This window comes from Acartia tonsa, chromosome 12 (assembly GCF_053477335.1).
Source record: "Acartia tonsa isolate MP-2025a chromosome 12, ASM5347733v1, whole genome shotgun sequence".
NCBI lineage: Eukaryota > Metazoa > Arthropoda > Copepoda > Calanoida > Acartiidae > Acartia > Acartia tonsa.
The window spans coordinates 28,784,366-28,805,297 of record NC_137271.1 but is presented as its reverse complement, the minus strand read 5'-3'; the positions used below and the strand labels follow the sequence as shown (position 1 = coordinate 28,805,297).

Genomic DNA, 20,932 nt, shown 5'->3' with positions numbered 1-20,932 from the left:
TTCAAAAAATAGAGTCTTATTAGCATTTATTCGTTTAAAATGATGCAAGTACAAAGAAATTTCTTAATTATAGAGACCAAGTTGACCAAGAATTTACATAAGTTTATTAAGTATAGATCTATAAATCTCTAAATTATGCTGTTTTTCAAGTGTAAAATAATTTTGTTTCGACAATTCAGTAAACTGACCCATTTTACAAAATATAAATAAAACTCGAAAAAAAACCATATACATAGAAACTGTACAAAATACGACCCAGAATTAGCCCTCATCTGTTTCTTTATTGTAGTTGTACTTTCATCTAATTTCACTAAATTAAGTTATTTTCAGGGGTAAAGTTATAATAATTTTCCTAGATTTTTTCCCCCTAATTTTTTGTAACAATATTTCAGATTTACCAAATGATATCATTAAATGGATAGAGGATGTTTGTTAATATATTGACAGGGGAAAATTCGTAGTCATTTCAGCTTGCTCATAAGGACCTCATTTATTGGTCAGTTCGTTCATCCGGGAGGGGATGGGGTAAAGGTGTTCGTTGTTGGAGGGAAGTGGGGGGTTATTGTTATTTTAGCCAGCTGTGAATTATTACTGTAAATTATATTAGTACCCAAAGTGCTTAAATACATAATTCAATAACTTAAAATCTCTGGGTACTTATATTAAACCTTGTTTTGTTGGTTTTAATTTGCAGTGTCCAAACTTTTTCTCCAATAATTTTAATCTACCAAACAGAATAAATTTAATTTTGATTTGTGATGTTAATCTAATTCACAGACTAAATTACCAATAACAGACCAGTATACATTTAAATTGATTACTAGTAGGAAAGTAGGACTTCTTTTTTGATAGGCAATATAAAAAGCTTCCCTACTGTTCCTGAAATGAAAATATAATAGTTAAAACCAACATGGTTAATACTATGTCAAATCCTACATTTGCTCCAGCTGCAGCTTTGATCCCCTCCCCGACCCACCATCACCCCCTTCCCCCCCAAGCCCTACCTCACCTCCCTCAATTAATCCTGCTCAACACAGACAAGACAACAACAACACATACTACGACCTTAACATTCTACAGTGGAACTGTAATGGGATCAGAACAAAAACAGCTGAACTCACAGACTTTATCAAAGAACATCAGATAAAGGTAGCATGTTTACAAGAAACAAAGTTAGGTGAAAAATCAACATCTCCCAACATACCTAACTTCACCCTTGTCCGCAAGGACAGATCTACAAACAATGGGGGTGGCCTTGCTACTTACATCCACAAATCAATACTCTTCTCCAGACTACCTGATATTCCATCAGATGGTCACACAGAGAGTCTTGGTGTTAAAATAGGTGACACGAACATCAATAATATATATATTCCACCTACAACCAGCTGTTCAAATGGTTTCAAACCTGATATCCAACCTCTTCTGCTCCCTGGTGACTCTCTTATCCTTGGAGACTTCAATGCCCACGACCTGCTCTGGCATTCTAACATTCAAGATAACAGGGGTTCTGAATTAGCAGATGAGATTGGAAACTCTCCTTTTGGGGTTCTAAATGAAAACACTCCAACCAGAGTCCCATCCAACGGCTCTGCAACATCCCCAGACATATCAATTGCTTCAACATCACTTATAAACAGTGTCGAATGGAGAACAGAAACAAGCCTTGGTTCTGACCACCTACCTATTATAATTAAGATAAGCACCACCATCCAGCCTATCAAAAACGACTTCAGAAAATTTGTTAACTTTAACAAAGCCAACTGGAATAAGTTCAATACCATCACTGAATCAGATTTCTCGAAGTTAAATGAACCAACTAATGTACACAATGCTGAAAAAGAATTCAGGAAAATAATCAATAAAGCTTCTAAAAAATGTGTTCCTGGAGGCCGCATAAAAGAAATCATACCTGAAATCCCAACAGCCACTGCCAACAAGATCAAGACCAGAGATGCTATCAGAATTAACAACCCTAACTCTCCTGAAATAGCCATTCTCAACAGAGACATCCTTAAAGAGATAAATCAACACAGGAAATCTAAATGGAGAGAAAAGGTAACAGATATCAAGTGTTCAACTAAATTATACAAGTTAATAAAGAACTTGAATGGTAAGAAGAGTAACTCTAACAACAACCAAGCCATCAAATTCAAGGGAAAATACCTTACATCCTCCTTGGATATTGCAGATGGTTTCAACAAACAGTATACTTCTGTAGTCCGACATCAGAGCTCCAAAAATTCTAGAGTTATCTCTAAATCTATCAAAAAGAATGAACTTGATGAAAACATCTCTTTCACCCCTGAACAAACCTGGAAAGCCATAAAAGCCTCTAAAGCCTCAAAGGCCGCTGGACCTGACAACATCACCAACCTACACTTAAAACACCTTGGACCTAACAAAAATCTTCAATCTATCCATGACCACCAGCGATATACCTGACATTTGGAAGAAATCAGTCATCATTCCACTCCTTAAACCAAATAAACCCTCAGATGAATCCGACTCATTCAGACCTGTTTCCCTTCTTTGTCCTGCCATTAAGATCCTGGAAAGACTTCTTCTCCCATCATTAACTGAAAACCTTAACATCCCTGTCTTCCAACATGGCTTCCGGAAAGACCATAGTACAGTAACAGCTCTCAACGACTTTAATGAGCAAGTTACCAATGGTTTTAACAAGAAATTATCAGCGAAACCTGATAGAACAGTTCTCCTGCAGATCGACTTAAGTAAAGCATTTGACATGGTAAATCATGACAAGCTACTTAAGGACCTCAATGGATCTACCTTACCTCCGACACTTAAACGTTGGTTCTGTGGCTACCTTAAAGGCAGAAAGTCCCAGGTAAACTTCAGAAACACTTCTTCTAAGTTCCGTAATGTAAGGGCAGGGGTTCCACAAGGGGCAGTCACCTCCCCTATCTTGTTCAATTTCTACCTTCGAAACCTACCACACCCCCCAGAGAACATTCAGGTAGTTCAATATGCTGACGACATAAGCATTTATGCCACTGGAAACCCGATACCAAGATTAGCTGAAACCATCAACAAATACATTCCAGCAGTCCTGAATTTCCTGGAGGAGAGAGAGCTTAAGGTGTCACCAACGAAAACTACAGTGACCCTTTTCACAACAGATACCAAAGAATTCAACATCAAACCATCTATATACATGAATAATGTTGAAGTTCCCCATGAACAAACACCAAAACTCTTGGGAGTTACATTTGATACAATGTATTGCTATGCTAAACATGTGAAAAATGTAACTGACACAGCTAAGTCAAGGGTTAACATGATGAAATCCCTAGCTGGCTCCACCTGGGGCCAAGATCAAGAAACACTCAGTACCACCTACAAATCTATTTGTAGAAGTGTTCTAGAATATGCTGCACCAATATGGACGCCTGTCATATCTGATACCAGCTGGGATAAACTTCAATCTGTACAAAATCAAGCTCTCAGAATAATTACAGGCAATCTAAAGATGTCTTCAGAACCCCATCTTCATAGAGAATCTAAAATTTTGCCAATTAAAGATCATTGTGAAATGATTTCAAAACAGTTTCTCCTGTCAAACTTTGTTTCAAACCATCCTAACCATAAACACACTTCAAAACCCCTTCCACCAAGAAAAATCAAACCTTCTATTCAAACTTACAGGCCTAACATAATTAGTCATCTACCTGTTACCAAAGACAATCTAAAACGTAAAACCAAAGAAATACATACCAAAGAAGTCAAAACAATTCTATCAAAATATCCACCAAACAAAGTCTTACAGAGAAATCCCCCAGAAATCAATATAGAAGAGAAAAGACTTCCCAGAGCCACAAGAACACAACTCTCTCAACTAAGATCTGGATACTCCAGACTTTTGAAGTCTTACCTTCACAGAATCAACGAATCAACAGACGACAAATGCCCCAACTGTAAAATACACACCCACACTACTAACCACTTGTTCAACTGCCCTCAAAATCGTACCAACCTAACTGTTTTATCCCTATGGACTCAGCCTATCCAGGCGGCGAATTTTCTCAACCTCGACACGGGCATAACTTGAACTGAACAGAAAAAGAACTGTGATGACAATTCCTGCTGGAGGCTTATCAATCAATACTATGTCAACTTAGATTGGACAAGTTAGGTTCGAAAATTTGAAAGTTAACCTCATATAATTTTTACTACTATTCCAAAGCAGGGAGGGAGAGAAATTTATTATGTTGAGTGTCGAAACGTTTCAACTACTCATTGTAATCTACAAGAGGGGTAATTTTGAGTATCATTATTGGGGATGTACATAAATTTATCCGCCATTGTCTTATCCCTTTAGATCCCTGATTCCAAAGCATTTATAGATTTCTTATGTTTAATAGAACATTAAAACTTTCTTAGCTAACAAATGTAAAAAAGTGCAGCTATTAGAAAAAAAGCCAGATCATTTATTTGACTGCAATTTTAATTTTCTAGGTTGCCACTGCAGTTGTGGAGCCATATAATTCAGTTCTCACTACCCATACTACTCTAGAACATTCAGGTATCTAGCTATCTATTATCTATCTAGATATCTAGTTGTGGAGCCATATAATTCAGTTCTCACTACCCATACTACTCTAGAACATTCAGGTATCTAGCTATCCATTATCTATCTAGATATCTAATTGTAGAGACATATAATTAAGTTCTCATTTTCAAATACCTATTATTACATCCATCATTATCCCTATATCTTAGATGGTAATTATCTACCTAAAAATCTATTTTCACTCGTCTATTAATATATTTGATATCTAGCTATCTATATAATTTTCTATCTTTTTAGATTGTGCTTTCATGGTAGACAACGAGGCTATCTATGATATTTGTAGACGCAATTTGGATATTGATAGACCTACTTATACGAATCTTAATAGATTAATAGGTGATTTAATTTATAGATTTAATAATTTATGTTTTAATGTCTTAAAATCAAGCTTATAGCAGCTGTAAAGAAATGACGTCATACAATACATATGACCAATGATAGGCCAGTATGCATTTTACTATTGGTCAATTACAATGTATACTGGCTTATCTTTGGTCATCTGTATTATATGACGTCATTTTTATAAGACACTATAAGCTGCTTTATAAGCATAAAAAATTTAGTGTCAAAATTTAAAAAATCAATGTATAGAGTTGCTATTAGTTTGCCTTATCATAACAGGAATAATTGTATCATGTCTTAAAACAGTTTGAAAATTGATGACATACTGAAGTCATTCAAACAAGCCCTGAATGTAGAAATCTTCATTGTAAAAATGCGCGATTTTTCTCATTTAGGCCAGATAGTTTCATCCATAACTGCCTCTCTAAGATTTGACGGAGCTTTGAATGTTGATCTCACAGAATTCCAGACCAATCTAGTTCCCTACCCAAGGTAGGGAAGTTTTTCTGCTGGTTTTAGGCTATATTTTATCCTAACAAAGCAGGGATCTAAAGGGATAAGACAATGACCGATAAATTAATGTTGATCCCCAATGATGATGCACAAAATTACCTCTTCTGTAGAGTAAGATTAGTGGTTCAAACGTTTGAACACTCAACTTAATAAACCAACCAATCAAAATTCAATAAAGTCCTCAATGTTGTAAAGGCAACGAACAAGAAAACGTTAAAACTTTGGGGACTAGTGTAATAAACAGTCCATTGTCCCTTCTCTCTCTACTAACAAAGTCTTATACGTGGGTGCTAACGTTTTAAAAAACCTTTTAACGTAAGGTTTAAAAGCTATGGTCTTGGACAACCTTGTTTCTGTTTATTGGGTACATAATGTACAAACAACTCTTTGACTGCAAAATATTTATTTAAAAGTTATAACTGTGCTAAGAAATAATTTTGGCCTACTTATGCATTCCAATCTCACCATTTGTATAACAATCATGGACGTCCAATGGGGGTGTATTTGGGGGTGCTGTAGCCAAACCTCAAAAGTTTGAATTTTTACCCCGCCTCCCACCCAAAAAATTAAAAAGCTTGGACGTCCTTGACTACATGATATAAATATTACCCCCCCCCCCCCATTTTTTTATTTTTACCCCCCCCCCCCCAAATGAAAAAGCTTGGACGCCATTGATAACAATTATTTTTATTATCTTTGGTATGCCTCGCCTCGGTGAAGCCCAGACTCGAACCCTAACCCTTAAATTAAACTGATATATTTTTTTTAGAATTCATTTTCCGTTGGTTACGTATGCTCCTGTTATTAGCGCTGAAAAGGTATGCTGAACCATTTTTTCATACAAAATCATGCAAGGCTTTCCTTACTTTTATTTCATATTTAAGTTTATCAGCTTTAACCCCAAAGAAAATAATTTTTCATTTTTGGTGCATTTTTAAGAATAAATATACTCGAGTTACCTATTTTTGATTGGCTCCTGTTTTCGCTAGGAGTGATGGATAATTTTTTTCTCATGAAAGGTGCATATTTGTTAATTTAAAAAAAAATCAACTATAATTTTTACACAATTAAAAGGTTATTAAAAAATTCGAAGTAAGGGGGAACAATTATGTCTCCCACCCCCCGAAATAGGTTAAGTATACCTGTATTTTGTATTTGTGTCTAAAAAATGTTATTTTTAGGCCTATCATGAACAGTTAACTGTGGCTGAGATTACCAACTCTTGCTTCGAGCCTAGCAATCAAATGGTTAAATGCGATCCAAGATTAGGTAAATTATTTTCGCGTATTCATTCGAATCCGATGGATATAGGAACCGGTTATCATCCATACGAAAAAAACTATGTCTAGCATCGAATTATATCCAGCTTTCTACGAATATAAAAATGTACAATCATAAGATTAAAACCAGTTTTTTAGCCGTTGCCTTCGGCACCTCGGGGCTAAAAAAACTGGTTTTAATCTCATAATTGTACATAATATATCCGCGGAAAGCCGTTTATAATACGATGCGAGAAATAACTATTACAGAATGGCTCCGGATCGAATTAATATTGGGCTAGTACCTGTTTTGAGCCGTAATGAAAAATCATGTATTGCATCTTATTACAAAATTTTTTTTACGAATATTTAGATAAAATTTTTAGGTTTAACATAAGTTTTAATCTTAAAATTTTTCATTTTAATATCCGCGAAAAGCTGTCTATAATAAGATGCGATAAATAATTAGTCCAGAATGGACCCGAATCCAATTAAATATCAATTGGATTGGATTGGCTATATCAAAAAATTATGTATTGTTTCGTACTATAATTTAATTTAGTATTGGCTTTATGCCCGTATAGTCTTTTAGCATTTTATAGTAGAACAACATTTTAATTTAAAAAAATCAAAATTACACATTTAATTTCAGGAAAATACATGGCTTGCTGTATGCTCTATAGAGGAGATGTTGTGCCAAAGGTAAATGTCGTCTTTTTATGTAGCATTGCTCTTTTCTGAATGTAAGAGAGATAGGATACTTGTTTAATTTTGTCTTCAGCCTGTAAAATAAGAAATATTAAATAAAAAATTCAAATAGAGGCAAAAAAGCATGCGGTTTATCATAAAATAATCTTAATATTCATTGAAAACAGTTTTTCGTGTTTATTTTCATATCCGTGGACAACTGTCTATGAACAAAAAGAGAAAAATGTTGCTTATACAGCTTTATGTGTTCTTGAATGTTTAGCAATTTCAGTAACTTAATGTTTTGTGCTATTTTAGGGAGCAAACTTGAAATTAAAATTCCTTCCTTCTTACATAGTTATCCTTCTGTTAATAAACAAAAACAAGGATGACAACATCCATAAGTAGCGAAGCTCAAAAACTATGGATGGATATCCGGAAAAAATTAACTATATTGCAGTTTCATAAAAAAATATTAAACAAAAAAATCACGAAACCTTGTAAGATTTATAACGTGAAAATCTAGGAATCGATCTAGCACCTCAGCAAATTAGCAAATCTTAATGAAACTTTGTGGGGATATGTAAATTGTGAACTTAATTAATCCCTACAAATATCAGCCGTCTATCTCAAAAAGTAGTAAAGAAAATCATGAAAACCTAAAAATCTAGGAATCGAACTAGCTCCCCAACCAATAAGCAAATCACGATAAAACTTAATAAAGTATGCAGAATATGAAAGTATTTAATCCCCTCAAATTTTAGGAGTTGAATAGGAGTTGAGAAAATCATGAAAACTTAAAAATGTAGGAATCAATCTAGCACCCCAACCAACTGACGAATCTTAATGAAACTATAATGAAAATATGAAGACTGTTAACATAATAAATCCCTGACAAATTTCAGCTCTCTATCGATTATAGGAGCCGAGAAAATCACGTTTCACCCTTTCTGTCTCAGACGGACAGACGGACATTTCGAATTATAGAGTAGCTTCGCTACTACTAATAATAGTTATTTATTGCATCGTATTTTAGACAGCTTTCCGTGGATAGTAAATTGACAAATTAAGGGATTAATTCTAGTTAATTCGGGAGGGGCCGAAATCCCGAGCAAACTATACTGGTATTGGTATTGGTTTGATGTTTTATTTATTTTATCATTGTTGTCTTTAATATGATACGATACATTATTTTTCAGTATGGCCCAGAACTAGTCCAGCGGATATTGATCGGTTTGGAAGCCATGCTAGAAAAACTTTTCTGTTTAGGATGTAAACGCTGCAATTGCCAACATAAAAACAAAAAGAAGCATTCAATTTGTTGACTGGTGTCCTACTGGTTTTAAGGTAAACCACAAATTTAAACAAATCAACTCTTTAATGAAGTCCTAAATATGTAAGTATGTCCATAAACATTATCCTGTATCAAGCAGTTTTTCAACAAATTTACTTACAATTTTGCTTCGACTCCTATACATTTATATTCTGATTATTCAGTTCTGACACTATACAAGTGTTAATGTACGTTTGTCTTTCCGTTTCAGAACTTCGCTTTTATGGATGTTGTCATCCTTGTTTATATTATTAGTTTACTGCCGATGTATTTAATCAATTATTTTAGAGTAGGAGTAGCGATCAGTGATCTATAAGGATAAGACAATGGTTGATAAATTAATATACTTCTCCAATGTTGATACACAAAATTACCCCTTATGTAGATTGCAATCAATTCCGAAAAAATACCTTTATTACGTCACTTAGCTTAATCTATTAAGACCTTTTCAGAAATGTGAAGGAATGCTAAACTTAGCAACATTACAAAAAAGCTTCGCCTTAGTAAATGAGCCTAGGCCTCCATTGTCAATTTTTTTTTAGGTTGGAATTAATTACCAGCCCCCAACTGTGGTTCCTGGAGGCGATCTTGCTAAGGTAAATAAGTGATCAGCTTATACCAATAACGAAATTAATTCGGAAAAAAAGCACGAAACCTATACGTGATTTTCAGCTGTCGTTGGTGAGCAACAAATAGTAGAATTGGCGATTTTTGTCTGCCCCCCAAATATTATTAAAGATTTATTTCGCTTGTTGGTTATAACTTATTCCTTATAAATCACATGTCAGAGGCTAAGACAATTGACGATAAATTTATGTACATCCCTAATTATGATACACAAAATTATCCCCACTTTAGATTTAAAGTATTGGTTTGAACCAACCATTTTAGATAAAATAAGTTTTAAAGTAATCTGTAAAACTTAGGATATGATACCAAATTTAAAGTCATATTTTCCCTACCTCCACTATAAATAGACAATTGACAAATACACTACATAAAAAATTTAATAATGGATACCTAATTAAAAAATAAAATGTTGTTGAATATTGTAGGTTCAACGAGCTGTATGTATGCTATCCAATACAACTGCCATTGCCGACGCTTGGGCCAGACTGGATCATAAGTTTGATCTTATGTATGCTAAGAGAGCTTTTGTTCACTGGTATGTTTGATTTTTATAGTTTCACTAGCGATGCTATTCTACAAGTATTCTATGTTTGTATGTTCGACATTTCTTTATTAAATATTTTTAATCTTTTTAACTCAGCGCATCCGCTCGTAGTCTAGCTTCATAAGAGTTACCTTGAAGTCCAGAGACCATTTTAACGGCTTTTTCTTGTACTTTTTCTAGTATTTTTTTGTCTTGTTCAAGCCAGGGTGACCATGCTTGAACACAGTATTCAAGGTGAGGACGCACATATTGCTTGTAAAGCTTGATCCAGGTAACTCTGTCTCTATATGAAACTGCTCTAGACATCTGTCCTAAAACTGAACTGGCTTTGTTGGCAGCTTTTTGACACTGAACTGATGGTTTCAGAGAGTTAGAAATCCAAACACCAACATCTTTTTCTTCGTTGACATTTTCAAGGACAGTACCAGAGGGTGCATAGCCATTCATGGTATAATGTGTTTTATTGTTACTTCTACCAAAATGAAGAACTTTACACTTGTCAGGATTAAACTGCATTTGCCATGTATCAGCCCAAATTAGTAAATTGTTTAGATCTTTTTGAAGTTGAGCAGTTGATTCTTCATTCACAATTATTTTTCCACACTTTGTATCATCTGCAAACTTGTACAAAATGGAATTGGTTTCATCTAATGACTGATCAAGATCATTAATAAAAATAATGAATAGGAGAGGGCCAAGTACCGAGCCCTGTGGAACTCCAGAGATCACCAGGATCCATTCTGACATTTCACCATTTAGTACAACTCTTTGCATACGTTTATTCAGCCAATTTTTTATCCAGTTAACAGTTTTTTCATTTATTCCTGCAGCTTTAATCTTCAACAAAAGTCGTTTTATTGGTACCTTATCAAACGCTTTAGAAAAGTCAAGGTACACCATATCTATATTTTGCCCAGAGTCAACAGCTTTTGTTAGATTCTCGAGATATTCAAGTAGATTTGTCAAGCAGGATCTTTTCTTTCTGAAGCCATGTTGAGAATTTTTTATTATTTTGTTGCTTTCCAAATATTCTGTCATGTCATCTTTAATAATTGATTCCATCAGCTTGCATACAATAGAAGTTAGGGAAACTGGACGATAATTAGATGCTTTGCATTTTTTCCCTTTTTTAAAAATAGGAGTAACATTGGCATTCTTCCAATCAGAGGGTGTTTCTCCAGTGTTGTAAGATTTTTGAAATAGCAAGCTAAGTGGAAGTGAAAGTTCATCAACAAATGTAATTAATGTTTTTGCAGTTATGCCATCCGGTCCAGGAGCAGAAAAGGGTTTTAAATTTTTTATTTTCACTTTGACCTTTTCTGGTGTAAAAGTAACATCTGCCATTTGAACTCCAACTTGAACAGGTTCTGGATTTGGTATATTTTCAGAATTTTCTTCGGTGAAAACAGACCCAAAGAAACTGTTTAATGTTTTAGCCATGTCAATATCTTCAGTAATTTCCTTTCCAGAATCATCCTTAAGTGGGCCAACAGTTTCTTTGTTCGAAGTTTTAGTTTTCATGTAGGAATAAAACTTCTTAGGATTTTTGGTGGATTCTCCAGCCAGTCTTCTTTCAAAGTTTTTTTTTGAATTCCTAATTTTATTTTTCAGTTTCTTTTCTGCTTCTTCATATCTGGCATAGTCATTCAAGTTCTTAGAAGCTTTGTATTTTTTCCATAGCCGCTGTTTCCTTTTATAAAAAGCAGCAGTTTCTTTGTCAAACCATTGAGGGTTTCTCGTATTTTTAAGCTGTTTTGTAGGAACATACTTTTCTTTTAGGTTTGATAAAACATTTTTAAATTTATTCCAGGCTTCTTCAGTAGAAACTTGACTAAAGTTCTCGTTCCAATCATAATTTCTAAGCTCAGTCTTCAGAGCACAGAAAGGAGACATTTGGTTCTTTTAGTTATCCTGGATTGTTGAACCTGGCGTTTGAGTGTCATGGACAGCATCCTCGCCCGTATGAGGAAATTAATGTCAAGCATTTAAAAAAATTGTATTTGACCTGTCTATCTATCTATCTACTTAGGTACGTAGGGGAAGGTATGGAGGAAGGAGAGTTCTCAGAAGCCAGAGAAGACCTGGCTGCTCTAGAAAAGGACTATGAGGAGGTATATTTTGAAGCTGGTATTTCGGATAGACGTCTGAAATTTGTCTGTAGACAACGAGCTTCTATTCTACAACATGATATTTTCGCTCATCTGTTTTGTCGTTTTAGTATTTCTAAATCTGTATTTCTTTGTTTTACTACTTTAGGTTTGATATTAATTGGTTGATTCATTGAGTTGAGTGTTCAAACGTTTCAACCAACAATTTTAATCTACAAAAGGGATATTTTTGTGTATCATTATTGGGGTTGTACATAAATTTACCGGCTATTGTCTTATCTCTTTAGATCCCTGATAATTAAAGGTCCAATGTAGACTTCCTCCCGGATAGCTTAGAACACATTATTCTTTTTATTTAGGTTGGTATGGACTCCTGCGATACTCAGGACGTGGGCAATGAATTCTAAGCTTACATCAACTTCAGAACAATTATTATGCCTCTAACTTTGTTTCTTCAGTCAAAAGTGTCGTTTAATTTGTTTTGGTTTTAGTTTGCAAGTGTTGGATGTAATTTGGACTATTATCTAAAACAATTGATTGTATTTTTGACAAAGAAGATAAAGTATAGAATAGAATCCAGGTAGAAGATTCTGCCTGGCTAGCCTGAAGTAAAATTGGAACTTTTGAAAGACCAAAACGGCTACAAGGCTGTTAGTAAATAACATGATTTCAGTAATTATTCAGAAAAAATATTCAAAATAAATTTCTTTTCCAATGATTTACTAAAAGCCATGTAGCCAAGAATCCAGCTTCCTCTTCCCTATTCACAATGGATTAAAAATGAATTTAATGTGCATATTAAGCCTTAAAAAATAATTATGTAAGAAAATTTACAAAAAAATATTGGTCTCAGTATTTATATTATAAAACTAGGTTGCGCTCTTATGTTTCTTATATTAGATGTTGATACAAATTAAACTTTTCTAGTTTTGTCCAACTAGTCATTGTGATTTGTACTTTATCATTATTGTCTTTACTGCGCAAGTCAAAGATTCCTTCAAATTTCCCAGAAATATTTAGGGTTATCATTTCTATTCCTCCTTATTCTATGATTTTTGATAGTGTTAGATTAATTGATGAACTTTAGCCTGGGAATTAGTTGGAGGTAAAAACCAAAATTAAACTATTGTATTTAAAAAAACACCTTCGGCTTCTAAATAATCTTGCATTTGATGTTTGATAAAAATTTAAAAAAAGATTTATAGTAAACCCTTTAAAAGTATCATAAAACTATCCAAAAGACATGAATTTTAACTGAACAAGGAAAATTTTGTCTCTAAGAAGCGCAGCATTAAAGCTACCTAAATAAAAAAAGACCACTATAATAGGACGCATGTATAACTTATGAAAGAAAAAAGTATATGAGAGCCTAACGTTAATTTATACAAATAATGACTAAAAAGTTATAGAGTAGATGCGGTACTAAAACTAGCACTAATATTTTAAATATTGTATTGTAATTACCACTAAACTATAAATCATTTACTAATTTAGAGCTTAATTAAAATTTTAAATGTTGAATATTAACATGGCTCATTCAAAAAACAAAATTTCCTACTTGAAAAATTGAAATTTCAGTAAAATTAAAAGTTCTAGTAAAGTAAATTTATAATTGTTAGAAGTTATTTTGTAGTAAAATATATGTTGTTATTCAGTTATCACTTTACATATATGTAAGATTGTATGTATAATACAGCAAAACACATTTATCAATGTATTAATAGTTCTATAGAAATAATATTTTTCTAGAGTTTCTTCCATTTACGGTAAAATAAATACATTATCTCTCTAATATGCCTTAAATAGTAGCAAAGCTTCTCTGTAAGTGTTCGAGTCTGTTTGTCTGTCCGTGTCCGTTTATAATATTGTAGCTTCTCTATAATATCATTTGTTCGAACCTATTCCTTACCCAACGACAAGCGGGAAAGATTCGCTACGTTTAAGTGCACAGACTATAATAAAGAGATAAACTTTTTTTTCTTCAATACGATCCAAGTACACGCACCCTTTGATCGCATGACCTTTGTATAAATTCTGCTCAGCTGTTTATATGCTGAATTATTATGATATAATGCAGTATAGGTAGAGACACGAACCTATCACCTCATGGACAATAGCAATCCCCTTACTGGCAAGGATGTGCACACAGATACAAAGTTGTAAAGTAGACAGAGAGAGAAAGAGAGAGAGAGGGAGAGAGGGGGTACAGGGGCTGTTTATTTCACCATTCCCAAAAGTTTTATAACACCCTTTTCTTATTCGTTGGATTGGATTAACAACTTTAAGGACTTTTATTAAATTTTGATTGGTTAGTTCATTAAGTTATGTGTCCAAACGTTTCAACCGCTAATTGTACTCTACAGAAGGGATAATTTTGTGAATCATCATTGGGGATGTACGTCAATTTAACGGCCATTGTCTTATCCCTTTAGATCCCTGAAAGTAGCACTACAATTTAGAACAATATAATCTTCCTACATTTATTTACACGAATAAATCAAACTATGGCACATTTTAGAGATTATAAATACATTTACTATAAATGACATAAAAGTGTGTTAATTTTCAATGGCATCTTCTGCTTTTGCAGATGGTGCTTTGTCGTTGTCATTGGTCAATACAGGTTCTTCATTGACAGCAGGTTCATCTTTAGGCTCAGCTGTTTCCAAAACTGGTTTCTCAGTGGCTGCTAGTTCTTCTACTACAGAGGCAGTTGTGTCAATAACCGGTTTTTCAATTTCAGTCGAATCCAAAACTAGATTTTCATTGACAATTTGTATATCTTCAACAATCTCTTGTTCATTGGCATTGGCAGCCGCATTCTCTTGGATAGCTTTGACAACTGTTGCCTCAATAATGTCAAGATTCTTCTGCAGTTCTTCAGTATTCCTGTTTAGATCAATAGAGATATCCTTTTTTTAGGGATAAAGATTATCCTTTAATGTAAAGTAGTAAGGATTTTTGTCGGAAGCTAAAGATCTCGTAAAATGCAAGTCAAAATTGGTTGTAATTTTATAGGAAGATTTATAATTGTCTTGAAGTGGTTTTCGGCTATTTTCCTGACCTTCATAATCCTTCACTAGCGGCTAGGATCAAAACAACTAGTATAACTAAAATCAATGCTTATAATTAAGAAAAACCACTAAACCCTACTTATGTCGCTGTTGGACATTCGCAGCCGTAGCCGCTAATAAGACAATCGCAAACACTGAATTTTGACACCCTGCAGTCAAAGTCGCAGCTACCATATCATTAAAAATTAAAAAACACAATATTTTTTTTATAAATTAAGTATTCTTTATCCCTTCCTTTAGGTCAGGTAGAGTTTCTTTAGCAATATCTGCTTTTTCATTTACAGCTGCAGGAACTTCTGAGGGACATTAAATTTAATTCATAACAAGGGTGATAACATTCATAGATTAAATGGGAAAACAAGTTCTCATAGTTAGTGGGTGTCCATCTGTTTATAAATATTAATCCTATAATAAAAAGGAGTAAGCTTATTTGATTGTAGCAAAACCGCTGAATCAATATGGTTCTCCTTTACAGTAAAGCTTCTTATTGGTCCTTAGATGATTTAAGGCTATGTTTTTTTATAATAAGAATTGGTATGGTTTTAGTCTATTTTCGTCCCTTCCATATCCCTTTGAATATAGAGCCCCTAGATGCTATTAGCGCAGCCGCTAGCAAAAAGTATAATTCAAAAGATAGAACGGCCATTATTTATGTATTAAAACATATAAGCTTTACTTTTCTGGATAATGTTCAAAATTCAATTTGAATGTTATTTAATGTCCCTTCAACAATGTTATTGTTAATATCATCAACTTTAGTATCTTCTTTCTGCTCCACATCAACACGAATATTGTCAGTAAGAGCGTCTCTCTCATCTTGATACGCCTTCTCTACCTCCATTCTTATCGTAGCTGCTCCAAAATCCTGAATACAGCAAAGATAAAGATAGTACAAAGCAATTTAAATATATTGGTACTAGCGGTTCCGCCTCTATAGGACTCTAGGGGCACTTGAGGGGGGGGGGGAGTAGAATTCAACAAAACAATTTTTATTTTAGATTTTAAAAGGAAAAATATTTTTTGGGGGAAAGGGGTTATTTTTTTTCTAGTGGCGATTTCTCATGGAAGGGTGGTGGTAACCTCCCCAAAAATAGGTGTAAACCTTCCCAAGACCTATTGTAAAGAAGAACCAAAGAAGAAATAGGTTTATTGGTTGGCGAGATCCTTTGGTGCACCTGCACACAGATGTTCAGACAGAGATCCATTTACTTTATTATAAGGATTGATGTTTTGGACTTCTAAAAATTTAATGGTATTGTCTAAAATGAATAAAGAAAAACTTATTAATGAGATAGAATCCTCCTGCTAGTTAACAACCTACTTGTAATATAGCTGCAATCGCTGCAGCTTCCTCTATAATTTGGTCAACACAACTGCATAAACTAGATTCAGCCAACATTACATAATCCAAAAACTTATCAGCTACATCTAAACAAATATAAATTAAAAATCAAATGGATATTGTTTTTTTTTATGACAACATCTATGAAAGCGAAGCTCTGAAACAGTAGGACAAACGAACATTAAAAATAGTAGAGTTTAAGAGCTAAATAAACAAAATATAAATGTATGAGACTAAAGAAAACTGTAAAGATATTTGTTGCAAACTTGCCTCAATACTAAGGACATTTTTAGGACTTGATTATAATACGCTTATAATATTGTACTTAAATGAGAAAAGCCAACCGTTACCGACACATGAACCGACCCGGATTTAAAAAGGGAAATCTTTATTATCTTCAGTAAATGCAAATGTTTGTTTCCGTGGAAAGTAACGGTTACAATTTGTCTGGCGACAAAGAATCTTGGCGATGCAATAGGTGCTAATTGTATCTTGCTACTAAGAGTCGAAGCGGTTTAATTAATACTAACTATTTCATTTCTCGCCACGACAATATATGAAGTGACTTACGGACGGACGATTTTATCTACATGCGCTCTTTATAGAGTAGAATCGTTACTAAAAAAGTATTTAAAAATAGCTACTCTAATTACCTTTTGAAAATTGAGCTGTTTGGTCCGCAAGATCTTTCAATCCATCAACAGTCAATTTGTTTGCTGAAAAAGAAAAAAATAAAGTTTATTTTCTTTGATATTTAAGCTTTTTGAATAAAAAAGCTAAATAAATACGGCTTTTCTATAACATTTTCAGCACAAATAAAAATGAGAATTGGTTAAACAATAATAACAGTGTTAAGAAAAACAAAACAAATCAACCCTGCAATTGATTTCAAACTGAGAGGGCTGAGTTTCTGTGCTCGCAAATCAATTTTAGGAAAAGCACCGTGAAAACCTAAAGGTGTTAAACTAAGTTTGTATTCGTGAAATAATGCTTTTTTAATAGAAGAACACAAATGAAAATTATTTTTGACATTGTGTATTAAAATGATTCCTTAATCTTACCTAGCATATCAGGCATAATTGAGTCAGCTCCAGAATTAAATTGAGGTATCAAGGACTTGGTATCCAGATTTGATATCCACCTGGTATCTGGTATCCAATCTGGAATTTGATCTAAAAAATTTGTATCATATTTACTTGGCATTATTTAAGGTATACTTATTTGTTGAGAGAAGTTGATCTACTAGAATAGCTTATGCAATACTTATTTAGAAGATTGCGAAAGCATGAAACTTTAAGTTAAAGATAAATAAAATTGAAGTAAAAAACGTTGTTTTACTATAAAATATTTAGAACAGTTATGTATTGCAAAGTAGTATAGACATATTAAAATGGAAAAATATAAGATGAAGACCAATTTTTTTAGCCACGAAGGGTGGAAGGCCCTGGCTAACAAAACTGGTATTAATTTTGTGATTTTATTTTAATATTTGTGGAAAATTGTCTGTTATACGATGCTCTGCATTATTTTTCAGTAAGGATACGAACCGGTTCTAATTTTTTTTCTTTGTGATTATGTTTTTGTCAAATGCTTTGTGGATATTAAAGTAACAAAAATTGCGTGTTTATATCCAAAGATATTTTTAAGTACATCTTTCTGTCTTAAAAAGGGTCTGTGATTCAGCAAATTAATTCCATTTGAAATTGCTAAAACTTTGGATATTTTGATATACACCTGTAATTTTTTTCGACAATTGAAAAAAAAATTAGCAAGGATTGACTGATTTACATAAAACATCTAAAAAAGATAAAAAGCCTCTCATCTCTTTTATTTGCAAACAATAATTTGAAATTTATTTACCTTTAATATTGTTGAAATGTGAGGTAATTGAGGTTTCTTCGTCATTTACAAATACATATACACCAAAAAGAACACCTACATTTTTTTTATTAAATTAATACATAACATATTAAACAGTGTATACATGCAAAGATTGTCCCTTATCTACTGAGACTGAAAAACCCTATAGAGCAACTTAAATCGATGATTATTCAGCTTAAAAAAATTACGGGGGAGGGGGGAGTTACAATTTTTAAATATATATGATGAAAATTTACAGTAACTTTTTAAATTGGGATGGATTATAACCAGACATCTTAAGATAGACGAATAAAAGTTGTACAACCTCAATTATGATAAACCAAATTTCCTGTAATTTTGCTGTAGCTTAAAATTATTGGTAGAACTTTTTGGACACTGTTATCCCAACCAATCAATACAATTAAAAGTCCAATGTCCGCTCCCTCCCTACATAACATAAAACTAAACTCTATCTCATAGGACAAAAATTTGTTAAAATATGTAAAAAAAAGAACTTACTTGTGGATAATGCAACAATGATAAGTGCATAAATAATAGTTTTGAGCCAGCTTCGTTTGTTCGAGGACTCAATATTACTTGAGCTGTGTATGCATTAGTTTAGAATTAGTTTTTAACAGGAATACAGGGATTGAGGTATGGAAATAATCTTTATGTGACTCTTATGCGGGGTGATGCCGCCACTTCTAACACTAGCAAAAATTTACTCACTGTGTTTTTGTCAAATTCGTTTTTGCTGTATTTTTGTTAATATTTTTTACTTCACTGTCAAAATTACACCTTTGTCGCTGCATAAATCGGTATTATTGTCATTTTCACATCTACGAAAATCAATGAGGCTGTCAAAATCACAGTTTTCAATGTTTCGTGACAAGTTTTAAAGAAATTAATCTAATCAGTTTACAATTTTTGAAATGACATCTCTATAGGTTTATTTATTATTGTCAGGGGGGGTGGAAGCCTAGATGGATGTATCCACCCCCTTGATTTTGCTAAAGGGGTGTAATTACCCCTCTCCTGCAAATTCAAAGCACACAGACACACATATACATTTACTTGATTACAGAACTAAACTAATTTCCTAGATTGTGTTATTGGTACATTTCTTTTAACTTGAGCAGTTACGGTGAATTGAGGCTCCTCATTGGCTGCAGTTTTTAGCGCTGGATTCTCATTGGCCAGGGTCTTGGACTTGCGGCGCTTGCGTTTCCTAGCCTTAAGGTCATCTGACATTTTTATTATCTGAAAAAAAAACAATAGGTTTAATAGTAATAAGCAAGAAAATTAGACTTGGCACAAAGCTAAGTAATATAAGCAAGGACTTTCAGAAATGGTAAATAATTGACTTTAATAAGAATTTTTACTTAATACTGGTATCAGCAAAATTAAAAAAACCTGTTTATTAAGAATTTAAGCTTTTTAAAGGATGTGTATAGTGATGTTGAAGCCTTGAATAGTTGGCAAAAAAGAAATAAAAAATTAAAATTGAAAATTAAAGTTAAGGATTAAATTTGATATTTACTTTTTATTTAGCCATTAGGAATTTTGTCCTTTAGGTCATTTGTACTTTTACCTATGCCATTTAAAAATAATTTTTTGTTAAAATTTAAACTTTTAAAACACATTTTACTGATATTTAAAAAAATGGGTATAGTCCTTTCCACGACATCCCTCCATAAGGAGCGATTCTTCGTATTTTTAAAATGGCTTTTTATAGGTTATTTTAGGTTAGTTTCTATAATTTTAGATGGCACTTCCCCTTAAAGTGCATTATAGAGCACAGAAAATCCTCCTTCATAAAATTGAAATAGGGAGGGGTAGTTTTTGCGCGTTTGTTTATCACTTCAGGTAAGGTTAGGTAAGTTTTAATTGTGTACTAGGTTATCCCGCAGGAAAATGAAGACTGCAAGGCTATTTCCACCCACACGGGTTAGGTACAAGGGAAAACTAACATCTTCCTCTTTTTTTTTCGAAATATTAAAAATAAGTAGACAAATGTGACAACGCATGGCGGGAACTATCCCGATTGACGTCATATTGGAAGGGAACATGAAGTCAATCGACAAAGTTTGGCTAAACGTTGGAACATTTGTCATAGTTTTTTTGGAGACACTATAAGCTGAATCAACTTCAGTTTTATGAAATTAATAAGTTTAAAAAAAAAATAATTTTAATATCATTCCCATAAAGAAGTCTAAGAAATCTATTGTTGTAGTTTTAGTTGCATAAATTAATTAAATAAGCCTGATTGAATCAAATTAAGGCTGTAGTTAAATTGTGTTATTTACAGTAACAACAATTATTTCAAGTTTCTAAGATTTTGACTAGTTAAAAATAACTTATTTGTAGTAAAGAATTAAAATAAACTTAAAGTTGTAATTTTTTTGGGTATAGTCCTTTCCACGACATTCCTCCATAAGGAGCGATTCTTCGTATTTTTCACAGTAGCTTTTCTCCTATTTCTAGCCCCTGCGGGGGGCTCTAACCCTGCGGGGCCAATTACCTAACCCTGTGGGGCAATCACCTAACACAATATAACCTAACCTAACCTAAATTAACCTATAAAAAGCCATTTTAAAAATACGAAGAATCGCTCCTTATGGAGGGATGTCGTGGAAAGGACTATAC

The 20,932-nt window shown here is 33.2% G+C and overlaps 2 protein-coding genes across 2 annotated transcripts in view; one reads left to right on the top strand and one right to left on the bottom strand.

Annotated features, from left to right (window-relative positions):
* The window catches only part of LOC145334498 (tubulin alpha-1 chain-like), a 35,232-nt gene extending 22,660 nt beyond the window's left edge, over positions 1-12,572 (top strand). The window contains exons 8-18 of the mRNA XM_080179964.1: positions 4,480-4,546; positions 4,832-4,930; positions 5,332-5,428; positions 6,219-6,267; positions 6,631-6,718; positions 7,361-7,410; positions 8,665-8,742; positions 9,271-9,324; positions 9,784-9,893; positions 11,932-12,013; positions 12,370-12,572. Coding sequence (XP_080036090.1) covers positions 4,480-4,546; positions 4,832-4,930; positions 5,332-5,428; positions 6,219-6,267; positions 6,631-6,718; positions 7,361-7,410; positions 8,665-8,742; positions 9,271-9,324; positions 9,784-9,893; positions 11,932-12,013; positions 12,370-12,417 — 822 coding nt within the window. The 3' untranslated portion in view covers positions 12,418-12,572. The remainder of the gene's footprint in view (positions 1-4,479; positions 4,547-4,831; positions 4,931-5,331; positions 5,429-6,218; positions 6,268-6,630; positions 6,719-7,360; positions 7,411-8,664; positions 8,743-9,270; positions 9,325-9,783; positions 9,894-11,931; positions 12,014-12,369) is intronic.
* A 3,188-nt stretch (positions 12,573-15,760) lies between these two features.
* Positions 15,761-19,542, bottom strand: LOC145334219 (uncharacterized). Its single transcript, XM_080179595.1, has 7 exons — positions 19,388-19,542; positions 18,806-18,890; positions 18,287-18,361; positions 17,488-17,598; positions 17,080-17,142; positions 16,406-16,512; positions 15,761-15,949 (listed from the first exon to the last, which is right to left on the bottom strand). The coding sequence occupies exons 1-7, from the start codon at positions 19,535-19,537 to the stop codon at positions 15,776-15,778; spliced, it is 765 nt and encodes a 254-aa protein (XP_080035721.1). The 5' UTR covers positions 19,538-19,542; the 3' UTR covers positions 15,761-15,775.
* Positions 19,543-20,932: the final 1,390 nt, after the last annotated feature.

Coding starts and splice junctions, on each gene's coding strand:
- LOC145334219 (XM_080179595.1), bottom strand. CDS start 19,537: ATGTCAGATGACCTTAAGGCTAGGAAACGCAAGCGCCGCAAGTCCAAG. Junction 18,891..19,387: donor ATGTACCAATAACACAATCT/AGGAAATTAGTT, acceptor TAATGCATACAC/AGCTCAAGTAATATTGAGTC. Junction 17,599..18,286: donor ACATTTCAACAATATTAAAG/GTAAATAAATTT, acceptor CAAATTTTTTAG/ATCAAATTCCAGATTGGATA.